Source organism: Condylura cristata, unplaced genomic scaffold (assembly GCF_000260355.1).
Source record: "Condylura cristata isolate star-nosed mole 26May11 unplaced genomic scaffold, ConCri1.0 scaffold00017, whole genome shotgun sequence".
Lineage (NCBI taxonomy): Eukaryota > Metazoa > Chordata > Mammalia > Eulipotyphla > Talpidae > Condylura > Condylura cristata.
Window position 1 is genome coordinate 16,661,739 of NW_004567118.1, and position 13,439 is coordinate 16,675,177.

The 13,439-nt window shown below is 40.5% G+C and overlaps 1 protein-coding gene across 1 annotated transcript in view; it reads right to left on the minus strand.

Annotated features, from left to right (window-relative positions):
- Positions 1-8,897, minus strand: part of TAF15 (TAF15 RNA polymerase II, TATA box binding protein (TBP)-associated factor, 68kDa) — a 29,068-nt gene extending 20,171 nt beyond the window's left edge. The window contains exons 1-5 of the mRNA XM_012726067.1: positions 8,796-8,897; positions 2,262-2,301; positions 840-891; positions 672-756; positions 485-587 (exon numbers count right to left, since the gene is read on the minus strand). Coding sequence (XP_012581521.1) covers positions 485-587; positions 672-756; positions 840-891; positions 2,262-2,301; positions 8,796-8,802 — 287 coding nt within the window. The 5' untranslated portion in view covers positions 8,803-8,897. The remainder of the gene's footprint in view (positions 1-484; positions 588-671; positions 757-839; positions 892-2,261; positions 2,302-8,795) is intronic.
- Positions 8,898-13,439: the final 4,542 nt, after the last annotated feature.

Sequence of the window (13,439 nt, forward strand, 5' to 3'; positions counted from 1 at the left end):
GTGTACTTCATCAATCTGCCTGTTCTGGTCCCCACTCTGTCTCTGGTGAATCCTCTCACCCTCCGCATCTCTGGCCTGTACCACAGTTCTGTACGAATAAATAATTAAAAAAAAAAAAAAGATAAAAAAATAGAAAGGGAATAAATAAAGTAAGCATTGAGAGGTTTTATTCGGTAAGTCGTACTTTTTAAAATCTAATCTAAGGTATAAAGGCATCCGAACATTTTCTTCTCTTTAACATTTAAGTTGTATGTTTATATACAGCTGAACAATTATTTTACAAAAAATACATTCTAAACATCAAATAACAAAGCTGTCAATTTCCACACCATTCTTCTTAACACAAAACTGTGAGACCCATACTCTCTTGCAACTTCTCAGAAAAGTTATTTTGCGAAAGCTAGATTTTTTTTGGTTTGTTGTTTTACTACACCAACTGTTACCCCACTGCCCAACATTCTCAGTACTTTTATTGATTTCTTACCTTCCTGATGATTCCGTGTTTTGCTGTCCTTGGTTATTGTAAGATTGCTGGCCATATGAACTTTGCTTTTGATTCTCATAACCACCATAAGACTGTGAATAACCTTAAGAATGGAAGAACATACCATTTAGTAAAGGTTCTGATTTTCTTCATTTTTGAAACAGTAAAGTTAAGAAAACAATCCAACCTGATTGGCTCTGTCCATAACTGGAGTAGCCACCATAATTCTGTCCATATGATGAATCTGTCGCTTGCCCATAACCAGAATAGTTCTGAAATTTAGGTAAATACAAGTTTTGTCACCTGCTTAGGATAAAAATAACTATTTAAAAACACAATATATATTTTAACCTACTTGTGGTGCTTGTCCATAACCTTGGTTGCCTTGATTTCCATAGGAAGAATAACTGTAAGATAAAAATATACTATTTGAAAGAAATGTGCTAAAACTTAAAAGCTTAAAGAAATACCTTCATTTATACTCAAATACAAGCTTCTTTGCTGAGAAACTGTGAAAATGCCTGTCTTATTCTAAATTGGAAGGTGATAACCGAAGACTATTAAAGATATAGTCACTCCTAGACCTCCACAATGTCAAACACCACAAGTTTCGCTTTGACAATCTCCCATAGATAAACAAAACTTCAACGGTCCTAGAAAATCCCAAGAGAATTATAGCTCTCTTATGGAAATGTGCAGGGAAGGGAGGGGACAGAAGGGAGGAAACTACATGGCAGCAAGACCTATAATAAGTATCTGAAACAGAAAATGATGGCCTTTTAAGTTAGCACTTTAATAAATTTAGCTATGTTTTGACAGATTAATTTCTCTTACCATTTACCTTAAAATTTGTCTTCAACTTCCTAAAAAAAGCAGTATGGCACTAATAAAAGTCTAATTTTAATGCCTCAGTAATAAGTTATGTGTATCTTCAGAGTACTATCAGAGAATGAAATTATATAGTATCCCGAGTCATAGCAGAGCCTGGAATGGAGTAGTTTGCTACTGGATAAAATAAACAAATGTAACTTCCTCAGATTTGAATTTAATTTTAAAGCATGTAAGCTCTAGCTAGTCAAAAACAAACTTTCTGAACATGTCAAAAATTAAAATTTTTACATTAATTTTTTTACTCTTCTAGAGCTATTAAGTGCTGAAAAAATTAAACTATAAAATACTTTTCGCCGCATAAACATTTGCTAGATGCCTATTATGAGGCTAGCATTATCTTATGAGAAGAAAAAAGTCAGTTTTTTGATGACAAGAGATCCTTGACACTATTCTTAACTGCAAAACTTTTTAAGTTGAAGGCTACATTTCTGATAAGAGTAGCCTACTGCATGCACACATACACATAAAACAGAAGTTTTTATTGGAATCATGGTTAAGGAGTAGCACTTGAAGAAAGCCTGTTCTGTAAAAACCATTAGTATATTATATATAATCAAAAATAAAATGTTTTTATCCCTAAGTATCTGTTATAGTTCAATTCCTTAAATCCTTTTAATAAGGATTTTTTTTAAATTTTCTAAAGAATATATAATCTTTACAATACTTAGATGTGTTTTAGTCTCTAGAATTTATCTATTATTTACTGATTGTCTTTTTAAAAAAAGAAAAGTTTTATAGCATGTGTATACAACAAAGGCTGACTCCTCCATGACAAGCAAATATTTAACTATCTTAATTGGATATCAAATCTCAGAAAGAAGCTTAAATTCATCTTTTTCTCAGTTCTACTTTTTAGTTGTATTATTCAAATGTATATACACTTTACCTTTGCTGCTCACTCCCGGACTGACCGTAACTTCCAGAATCTAAAACACATAAAAAGAATTTTAGATCTTATTTAAAATTACATTCCCTCAAAGAATGATTTTAGCTCTTACAAATATAGTAAGAATATATCATAAAAATGTAAAGAAGGCAAAACTAGAAGTTAAAACACACTGCAAGAAGAAATCTATACAAATCTACTTTTTATAATAACTACTTCTTTGACAGCAACTACTCTATAAACATGCCCTTATGGTCACATGAACCAATATGAAACTATCAGTGAAAATCTATTCTTTTTAACAAAAACTCTGTTATCTTTATATGCAGTAAAATTTGTTAGGAGCAGGTGCCTCCCTGGTGGTGTCAGGGATTAAGTTTCAGTACTATGAAGCTACCCACAGCCACTGCAGCACCAGTACGATCCCCAGCCAGGGAAGTGACCCACATGGTGCAGCAGACCTCTCCTGTGTCACCTGCCGCTCCCCTTAGTATATTTCAGTCCATCTGCCAGGGAAGTGACCCACATGGTGCAGCAGACCTCTCCTGTCTCACCCGCTGCTCCCCTCAGTAGTATATTTCAGTCCATCTGCCCATTCTGCTTCCACCCTGTCTCTGGCGAATCCTCTTACTCCCTGTACCTCTGGCCTGTACTGTATGTAGTTCTTGTATGCATAAATAAATCTTAAAAAAAAAAAATTATCAGGGCCAAGGAAGATGAATTCTGACAAGACAAATCCCCAAAATTACATTTACTTCTGTATCCTCACCAGTCCAACATATATACTATTTCCCTGTACTAGATTGCTTGAACTGTCAAGAGCAACAAAAACATTTCAAAGACTTGTTAAAAGCAGCTAGGTTAGCTGTTTAACCACATTTTATTGAGCTTTAGGGCACTGGCCAACTGGTATATGAACTTAATGATACCTATGCTTCTAGCTTGCTTTTTAACAATAAAAACTACCAAGAGAAGCATGAACTAAAAACTGTCAAAAAAGAAAAAATTTAAAATGTCAGTTAAAAATCAAAACTTTGGGCACTCCCTGGTGGCACAGCAGGTTAAAGCGCAGCACTAAGAAGCTAAAGCCACTTCAGCATGAGTTCGATCCCTGCCCCGGAGGTGATCCACATAGCATGACAGACCTCTCCTGAACAACCCGCTGCTCCCCCCAGCAGTGTACTTCATAGCTCCCCACTCTGTCTCTGGTGATTCTTCTCACCGTCCCTGCACCTCTGGCCTGTACCCCAGTTCATAAGCATAAATAAATCTTAAAAAAAAAAAAATCAAAGCTTTTAAGCTCAACTCTTAGGCTTCTATTCAGAATCAAAAGAATAACTTAAGTTCATTAGTGATAAAAGTACTCAAATACTCTCAACTGCGAAAAAATGAGTGAGTTTCAAACTAACCATCAGCCTCAACCTCATCCAATCTGAAAGGAAACTTGTCAGAACTCTGAAAGCCCACCAAAAATCTTACCAATATAAAGCTGCAATACAAAAACACAATCACTGATTGTATTAGTGACAGCAAATTTGCCACATTACTGCAGTTTAGAAGATCCCCATTCAGACTCAACATAACTTTTACTTAGAATATTGAATGAAATGCTGAAACAAGCTACTTCAGAGTAGGAAAGTTACCTAATGTGAAAAAATTAAACATTACTGCCATACCCTTGACAATGACTATAGATTTATAGCTAACAGCCAAATAATTTTTTTAAAAAAGGGGAAAAATAAGCAAAGGATACAGCATCTGGATCACAAAGATGCATTTACCATGAGAATAATTTCACCCAAATCAGAAACTGGTAAAGAGGGGAAGAAATACATGACAAACACTTTAGGTATCTTGGGGATGCATGAAGTCTTCAATTTAGCTGTATCCCAAGACGTGGACATGGGCTCTTCCATAACAACATGGAACCCAGGATCTCAGCATACTCCTCTTTGGCTCAGGCAGAATTTTAAGTATACAACACCTAGGTCATGTGAACCTGTCTTAAATTTATTAAGTTTTAGTCCTTACCTATAACCCAGTTTTCAGTTATAAAATCTGACTTAACTGTCTTTAATAAAAAGTCCAGAAGATAAAAAAATGAGCATATTGGCCAATTAAGGCTGGCCTTACTTAGTATGCTTCAGTGAAGTTGCAGCTGTTTTATATTCATCAGAGAAAATTAGTTTATAGATATTATTTATGAAATTTCAAACTGCTCATTCTAGTTGAAACTTGATTAAGCCTTGTCTTGGACCCATAAATTACTCAGAAGTGCTATTTCCAAAGAGAGTATAGGGTTTTCTTCTTTTTGCCTTCTAATTACATTCCACTGCAGTCAGGGAAGATACTTCCTGCATTATTCCTGGCATTTGTTAGGCTATGCTCTTTTTTAATTTTCCACATTGATAACTTTTGTGTATATATGCACTCAAAAAGAACTTTTTTCATAGCTGAATTCTCAAAGTCTATGATGCTTATTGGTTTTATCATTCCTATTCTTACTAATTTTTGGTCTGCTTGATCTATTAATTGGAGGTGTTATTTTTAAACTCTTAACCTTAGATTTGCCAACATCTTCTGTTTTTTCACTTTCTCTATTTTGAAGCTATACTGTTTGGCACATAGAAGTACAGATTCCTATCTTCCAGGTAAATTTATTTTTAACACTGCATTTAGACTATCAGTAAAATATCCACACCATTTTCACTGTAAACAACTAATCATCCTTATGGTTTTGCCTGGCTGGCCTTTTCTCATCTTGATGCTTTCAACATTATTTTTCAAGTATATCATTTTTGAACATATTACTTAGATCATTTTCCCCAAAAGTGAAATTTGTCTTCCAGCTGGTGTTTTAATACTTTAACTATAGTTACTTTTTATTTATTCCTACCTATCCATTTACCATCATTTTTTCTTTTCCACAAATTGCATCTTTATTCCCAATTTTCCTTCTGTTGCTTTAGAAGTTGTACTTTTAATTTCTGCCTTTTTAAGTTACTATTCACAATTTAATGATTATGTTCAATTAACAACTCTTAATAAAATTCAAATGATCCCATTAGAATTTAAGAATCTTAATACTCTAATGCCAATCACAGCTTTCACCTGTCATTTTGCTTCCATTTTTTCCCCCTGTACCTTTTGCTTCCACTTTTTAAAAATCTCTATAACCATTTTAATCAATGTTCCATTGTATTTGATTTTTATCTAATTTGTTTCCTCTGTTGCTTTTGCATACTAATTATTCTCATCTTTCTGCAAAGGCCTGAAAGTGGTACTTAGTATTTATTTTTATTTGGATTAAAAAATTCAAAGTTGATGGTTCATTTCCAAGGATCACCTTGTTTTCCAGTTTCTTAAAACCTTTAGAAATCCATGAATATTACCATTTTATTTAATGTTTATTTTTTATTTAATATTTCCCTATTCCCTCCACGTTTGTTACTATTATCTGCAGCTTCACAGCAATGTATACAGGTTTAGAATTTAATTTTGGCTCGAGACTACTGCTAGACTCAAAAGACTCAATTTTCAATTTTGCAAAATTCTCTAATTCTTCCCCAATTTCTGCTTTCAAACTCACACAAGATGTTACAGGAATTCTCAATTTTCATGTAATCTTTCAGGTCTCATCTCTTTATCCTTCTGAAATAGGGGTAATTATATCACATTTATCTTCCACTTCACCAAAGACTTGTATTAAGCTTATCTGCATTTCAATTTATTGACCTTTTACCACCTACATAGACTGTTCTTTTTTCAAATGTAGTGTTCGCTCTAACACCTCTGATCTTTTAAGTCCTTTACAACTCAAAATACATATTGTCATTCAGATTACTTTTAGGAATTATAATCTGGATTGTCTCTTATTTTTGTAGTTTCCTGGAGTTCTGCAATTTTTCACGTATTTTCATCTTTTTTTGCAAGGCACTTTTTTCTGAGATCCCTTATGACCTAAGCTATTAAAATTGCCTCCAGAAATTTCATGTTTCTACTAGGAACCCCAAAATTACCAGTCCAAAACCAATCCTTATGTTAACTTCTCATCTTAAGGTAGGTTTCCTGGATGTCAAAGCCAGTTAAATATACACCTAAATTTTACTAAGTTCCCAATGGCAAAAATCCTCAGAAAGGCTTGTTTCCACTCAGGATCCAGGTTTCCTTGTTATCACTACGCTAGTTTATTTCCTTGAAGATACAGTCCTTCAAACATGTATGTCAGGCTTCATCTCTTGTCCTTTCAGTTACTTGGGCAATAAAAGCCAAGTCTCTAATAATGAGACCTGCAACCTCCTCCTCTCCAGGAAGCCACTAAACTTAATTCTAAATGTACCACACTGGCTTCTATTTCACTTTGGCAGTTAGGATTTGTCCTTTCTTTTTTGTAATTTCTTCCATTTCTAGGTGTTTGTAGATGATTTTCATTCATTATCATGCCCTGCCACATTGCCACAGTGAGAATTATTTTGACATACATATGTGTAACATATTAGATTTGTGATTTTAACTTTATGTACCATAAAATTCACATTTGTAAACAGCATTTGCATGTCTGACTTACAGTATTTGTAATTTTTATTATTTTTATTTGTATTTATATTTTATTAGGTTGGTAAGTTTGCCCTGTCAGAGACCTGGAGTGGTTAGATCAATTTAATATATTAAATATAAATGTAGCCTGAAATTTTGAAAGAACTTAACTAAACTTAATGTCATTAGATGGTTAAGGGCAGTTTACGGTTAAATTTATTAATTTAAACATTCATCAAAAAACAAATCAAAGCATTACTATTTTTATACAGTCAAAAGTATTTTATACATGCATTTATAAATGAACTTAGATTCTAATTTTAAATGGCTTAATTCAGAAGCAAGCAATTAACAGTTTTCACATGAGAAAGTCAGTCTCAGTATAAAATTATTCACATTACAAAGTGATAAATATCTGGCATTCGGTCATTTGTAAATCAGTACTAACAGTCAAATCAGTGAACAGCCTAATATGACACACTGAAAATTTTGAATTTACAAAGAGTAAACCCCTAAACGTTATTTTTCCACAAAAGCAACTCCACCCTATAAAAATAAGCCTTATTTTATACCAATAATTTGTTTAAAATCAAGAGTGTTTTTAGTTGCGTACCATTTGCACTCAAACTTGGTAAATCTCTCCATCAATGCAGGAAAATCTTTTATTATTTTAAACCACAATGGGTTACACATGCTCTTAACAATGTACTTCTGGAATTTTACCGACTTCATCCCAGTGTACGCCCCTGACAAAAGTTACTGCACCACTGGCTACTTTGGGGTAAGAAATTATTTCTTGTTTGGGCAAGAATTAAACAGAAGTTTAAAGAAATGCTGAGCAGGTACAGCCTGTTAGATGGGATCCCCTCTGTCCCAAAAGACTGATACTCTGGCACTTTAACTTCAATGTTAATCACTTAAGTTTTTTTCTTCGGTGCAATCAATACTGCTAATTTGGTCACTTTTTTCATTCTTCTGCAAAGGCGGGTTACTTCAGGGAGTGAGGCCGTTTTAATACTAACAGGTTCTCCCTTTTAAAAACTGTCAAGCCTCTGCCCTTTGGGTCTTTGCAGCTTGTGATGTAGCCCAACAACAGAGGTCCCTGTGTGATCAGCTAAGGCAGCTAAATCAAGAGGACATCCACGTTCCAGATTTTATATTCTGGCTAAGCAGGAAATGAACTGGCTGTCCTGCAGGGACCAATGCCTCTTCTTCTCTCCTACCCCACGGGGCACTCTATCAACTTAAGTGCTCCATGGAAGACTGCCTTTTCTCTGGGCTGCATTTCTGAAGGCAAACGCCACCTGTACCTAGTGGGGCCTATCAATAATAGACAAGGCTCACTTTCAAGCTCGTAAAGGAGAGAAGCGAGAGGGGCGAGGAGCATGACGGAGAAGGGTGAAGAGGAAGTTGGATTAAATGGAACACCCCTATTTCAATGGGGGGGGGTGACTGCACAGAGAATGACGGATTTCGTGTAAGGTAACGTCCTTTCAAAGGGCTCCCGGAGCGAGAAGGCCCCCACCTGATGAATGGGTGAGTCAGAAGGCCCAGCTCCACTTCACGGATGGGGAAACTGAGGTACGAGGCGGCGAGATGACTGGCCCGAGGCCTCGCTGAAAGATCTGAGGCGGAGCGGAGAACCAGAAGCACCGATTCTCTCAGGCTGATGCTCTACTCACGGGCTTCCCCCCCGCCCCTCTGATGGCGTAGACGGCGTCCGCCCCCCGATTTACACACCCTCCCCCCGGGGCGACAAGTCTCCTCAGGTTCCAAGGGCAGGGGCCCGAGGCGCTCCCGCCGAGATTTGCAGACCGAGAGCGTTGGGAGCGTGCGTCCCTCCAGTCCAACATGGCGGCGGCCGCGGCCGCCCCCCCACCCCAAGCCTCCCTCAGGGCCGGAGGCTCTCCCTCGGGGCCCTCCGGTAGGCGGGAAGACGGCCCAACCCCGCCAGGCCCCTTCTCGTTGCTGCCGCTGCTCGCTGAAGGAGTCACCTACCCGACATGACTAACGGCCGCGGAGCAGAGCCCCCAGAGCCCGCCGAGAACAAGGAATACCAGAGCCAGGCGGCGCGGCGGCCGGAGCTGAACTGAAGGCGGCACGGCGGGCTGAGCCCGACTGCGGGCCCGCGGCAGCCAATCAGGGGACGGCGAGCCGTACCATAGCTACACGGAAGGAGGGGTGGTTCTGTGCTAGTACCGGCCTCCGCCCCCTGAGGACTTCAGGATCCCTCTCTGTTCACCCCTCTGCGGACAGTACCATTATTGAGAGGGAATTGAGAAGAGAAAGTACCAACGCCGCGAATTGGGTGGGGGGGAAGCCCAACCTTCTCTCTGCGTCCTAGTCGCGGCTATTTCTCACTTTATTGGGGCCGCCAGATTTTGAAGTTAGGGATCAAAGAGAAGCGATCTTATAAACACAGACCATTTGTTAGTAGAGACCTTTCTTCCCCTAATATTTCGAATGGTATGTCCTAGGTCGCTCCGCTTTGGCTGAAGAAAGCCTGAGCCACCTGGGGGCGTTCGGAGTCGACGTGCTTGGGGACGGAAAGATCTGACCCCTGATCGCCTTCGATTTGTTCCAACTACATTGTCGAATAAAAAGTAGACTACAGGGTGATACTGGAACAAACGTGTGCATTACAAGGAAATCACACACAAACCGGACCCTGGGCATGTGGTGGAGTTGGGCGCGGGGGAGCTGAAGGGGTGTGAAGTTTTAGTTTTCAGTCCTCTATTAACGCTAACTTTAATTGTCAGGCACCTTACATCATTTCATTTAATTCTCACAGCACACTGATGAAACACTATCCCCACATTACAGACGAGAAGGCAGAATTCACTCACCTTAGGTCACACGGCTAGAATAGGGCCAACGTGGAATGGAATCCCGGTCGGTAACCAGACACCACAGTCCTGGGTTTAACCATTATGCTGAACTGCCTAGTGAAAGATCAGGGAACACACTGGACATTTTTCCTGAGGACGATGTGACCTCTGCAGCAAACCACACAGGTGCTGAGCAGAAGCTGACCAAGTGAAAAAGTGGGGGAAAGTGTGTTGAGGGCTAGTTAAAAAGTAATTCAATGTGGGGGGAAGGGAGGGAAGAGACTATAGAAAGAAGGATAATAGGAGATGAGATCAGAAAAGTGGGGAACTAAATAACTGAGACCTTGCAAAATACTTTTGGACTATGTGTTTTATCGTGAAGACAGTGGGAAGTGCTTGTCAGAAGATTTTAAAGGTCGGGTATAAGATGGGATCTGCATTTTTGGACTGCAGTATGAAAAATGTGTGGAGAAAAAAGGTGCCTAAAAGCCGAGAGACCTAGATGGCCAACGTAGTAATTCTGGGGAGAGATCACAGTGGCCTAAAATTAGATTGTAGCTGTGGAGATGGAAGTAAGAGAAGAGAACCCTGAGCTACTTAGGTAGGTGGTATAGTGGCCAAGATCTGGTGACCAATTTGGATAGAAGGGCTAGCAGAGAGGGAGAAGTTGAGAGAATTCTGGAGCCTCCCATATGGGCAAGCGTGATAGAGAACAGGAGGAGGGGCAGTTGAGGTAGAAGTAGAGCAATGAGTTTAGAATGCCTCCCGGTGAGGGGAAAAAAAAGCATGAGGATATCACTCTTCATTAAACCAGCAGTAATTACCTTCAACTTCAGATAAAGAGGGCCAAAGAACCCTCTAAACAGGTCCAAGCAAACAAAGCTAAAGAAATGAAAGTTTGGCTTCCTCCCTGGTGGTAAAGGGGTTAAATCTCAGCACTATGAAGCTGTCCACAGTCACTACAGCAAGAGCTCCATCTCTAGCCAGGGAGCTGACCCACATGGGTCATCAGACTCTCACTGCTCCCCTCAACAGCATATTTCAATCCTCCTCTTCTGTTCCCCACTCTGTCTGTGATGAATCCTGGCACCTCTGGCCTATACCCCAGTACTTGTTTGCATAAATAAATAAATAAATCTGTTTTTAAAATCTTATTGAAAAAGAAAAACAGGGCCCTCCCTGGTGACACAGTGGGTTAAAGCACAACATTAAGAAGCTAATGATCCCTGCCCCGGGGTGATCCACAAGGCCCAGCAGACCTCTCCTGACCTGCCTGCTGCTCCCCTCAGCAGTGTACTACATAGGTTAACCTGTTCTGCTCCCCACTCTGTCTCTGGTGAATCCTCTCACTGTCCCTGTACCTCTGGCCTGTACCCCAGTTCTGTATACATAAATAAATATTTTTAAAAGATAACTATTTCTTTATTGTAAGATTTTTATTTTTTTATCTTTACATAGAATAACTGGAGTGTAAGCTAGAGGTGCAGTGGGTGAGAGGATTCACCAGAGACAGAGGGGAACAAACCAGGCAGATCCACTGAAATACATGGCTAAGGGGAGCAGTGGGTGAAAAGGTTCGCACCATGTGGGTCAGCTCCCTGACAGGGATGGAACTCAGGCTGCTTTACCATGAGAGGGCCATTAGGTGGTAGTGCTGAGACTAAACCCCTCCATCTTTAAATAAAATAAAATTTTTAAAAATGAAGATACAAAAAGTGAAGAATCTAATAGGCTGCTGTTCACATTTTGTAGATGAGAGCACTGAAGCTCAGGTAATTGGAATTCTTTACCAGCTTCACACAGCCAATTCCAGTTAGGGACAGATGCTCACACCCAGGTCTTCGACTCAAACCCAGTGTTGTTTATACAGTGTCCTTGTTCTCCCAAACTTGAAACAGAGTTCCCAGGTCTGCACTGCTCAGGGGCTTCTTTCCAAAGGCCCCTCTACCACAGACTATCTCACAGATGGACTCCTCACCCTCCTGCCTTCCAGCCTTTTGCCTAGACTTAACTATCTACAACAAACTTTAATCTCTGCCCCTCCTTCATTCTATAAAATCCTGGCCCCTGTATGTTCACTATTCTGGCCTCAGTGTACATATTTAAGGAGACAGCAGGTTAAGTTTTACACGTCAGCTTGAGATGAAAGCATAAGGAAAGTGTTGTTGAACCTGTTTGCTTCCATCCATTCCTCAAGTCTTCACTTGGGAATCTGACCCCTGCAGGCTAGCCTTCACTTTCAGAGATTCCCTCAGGCAGTCACTTCTAGGTGTGCGGTGGAAATTGGACTATAGAGGAAAGGCAGGAGGGGGCTGTGCCTGACCCTTCTCTCTGCCTCAGACAGCAGCTCTCTTCTCTAGACTCAGTCTCCTCCAGGGACCCCAGTCTCCCCCAGGGACCCCAGTCCTCCCAGCATTCCTCCAGCCTACAGAGACTAATGCCCTTGCTGTTGGTAATTTCTCAGTGGTCTCCATCCCCTTTGGCTTCCCAGTGCTTCCACCTCCGGTCTGCTTTGCAAGACCTGTGAGGAATGTGGATTTAGTAGAGGAGAAGCCAGTAGAGGGAGCCATTTAAACAGAGACCCAGCGTGCTCTGACTTTGTTCACCAGGAGCTCTCTGGCTGCAATCTCCAGAGCAGACTATAGGGGGCCACAGAGGTTGTTGCTCCAGCACCAGCCTAAAAACCAGGTCATGGAGATCTTTTGCGTCTTGAAATAATTGTGGAGCTCAAGATGGTGCCACACAATTCAAGACTTACCTCCATGATTAAGGCCCATTTGTTCTTTAGCTGGGCTGCCTAGCCATCGCTGAACCTCTCATAGTGAATGCCTCTCATAGTGCCTGAAACACTTAAAAAAATAAAAGTGGGGGAGGGGGGAGGGGGAAAAATCTTGTACTTAATGAACGAATAAGCAAGTGGGGAAAATAGCATGCTTTGTCTCTCTGACTCGTCTGTAAACTTTCAACTTCAGAGACCTCGTCTAGGACTTTCTAATGTCTCCCATGGGGCACAGAATAAGTAACACGTGCTGTTAGATGACAGTTGAAAGGATGACAGCCTGCTGTCCACCAGGTGCCACAGGCATAGTAGCCATCATCACCACCCTCTCAGCCCCCAGCTTCCGCGGAGGCAGCCCTCCTGGCCGGGGAAGTGAGTCTCCCATGAAACCTACATGGAAGGTCCACTGCATCAGGGGAGTCTTCTTGTATACGACCAGACTACCAAGAACTCCCTCCGGACAGTGGCAGACACTTCCTGTTTGGGGTAGAAAGGAACCAGACACTTTCCTGTTAGCAGGTCTTTTGAGCAAAGCAACACATGCTGAGCCGGACCTGGCCCAGCTTTTCAGGCCAGCTGCCTGTGAGTAGACAGCCTTTATGTGGAAGGGAAGCAGGGCACCGTGCCAAACTGGCCAGGCTTTTATCGTTCTCCTTGCAAGTCCCCAGAGTCCTGATGTGAGTAAAAAACAAACCAGAAGAGGCTGACGCCCAACAAACTATGATCAGAGTTTGGAAAGACGGCTGGCTGCTCTGAGCCTGAGAGTATCGCGTGGCCATTGTCCTGTCCTGCAGACAAGTGGATGTCATCTGACATGAAGATGCCTGAGTAGAAACCTGTGCAAAGAATAGCTGTGTGTACACTTGGATCTGTGCACCCATGGTCCAGTATTGAAAGGATTTAACATTTACTAATTGCCTAGCTTGCTCTCCATAGCATAGTAGAAAAAGCAGAAATTATTATTCTCCCATTTTAAAGTGGCAGAAACGTACTAGTTAGTTGACTTGCAAAAGATCAAAAAGTGTAAAAATCAGG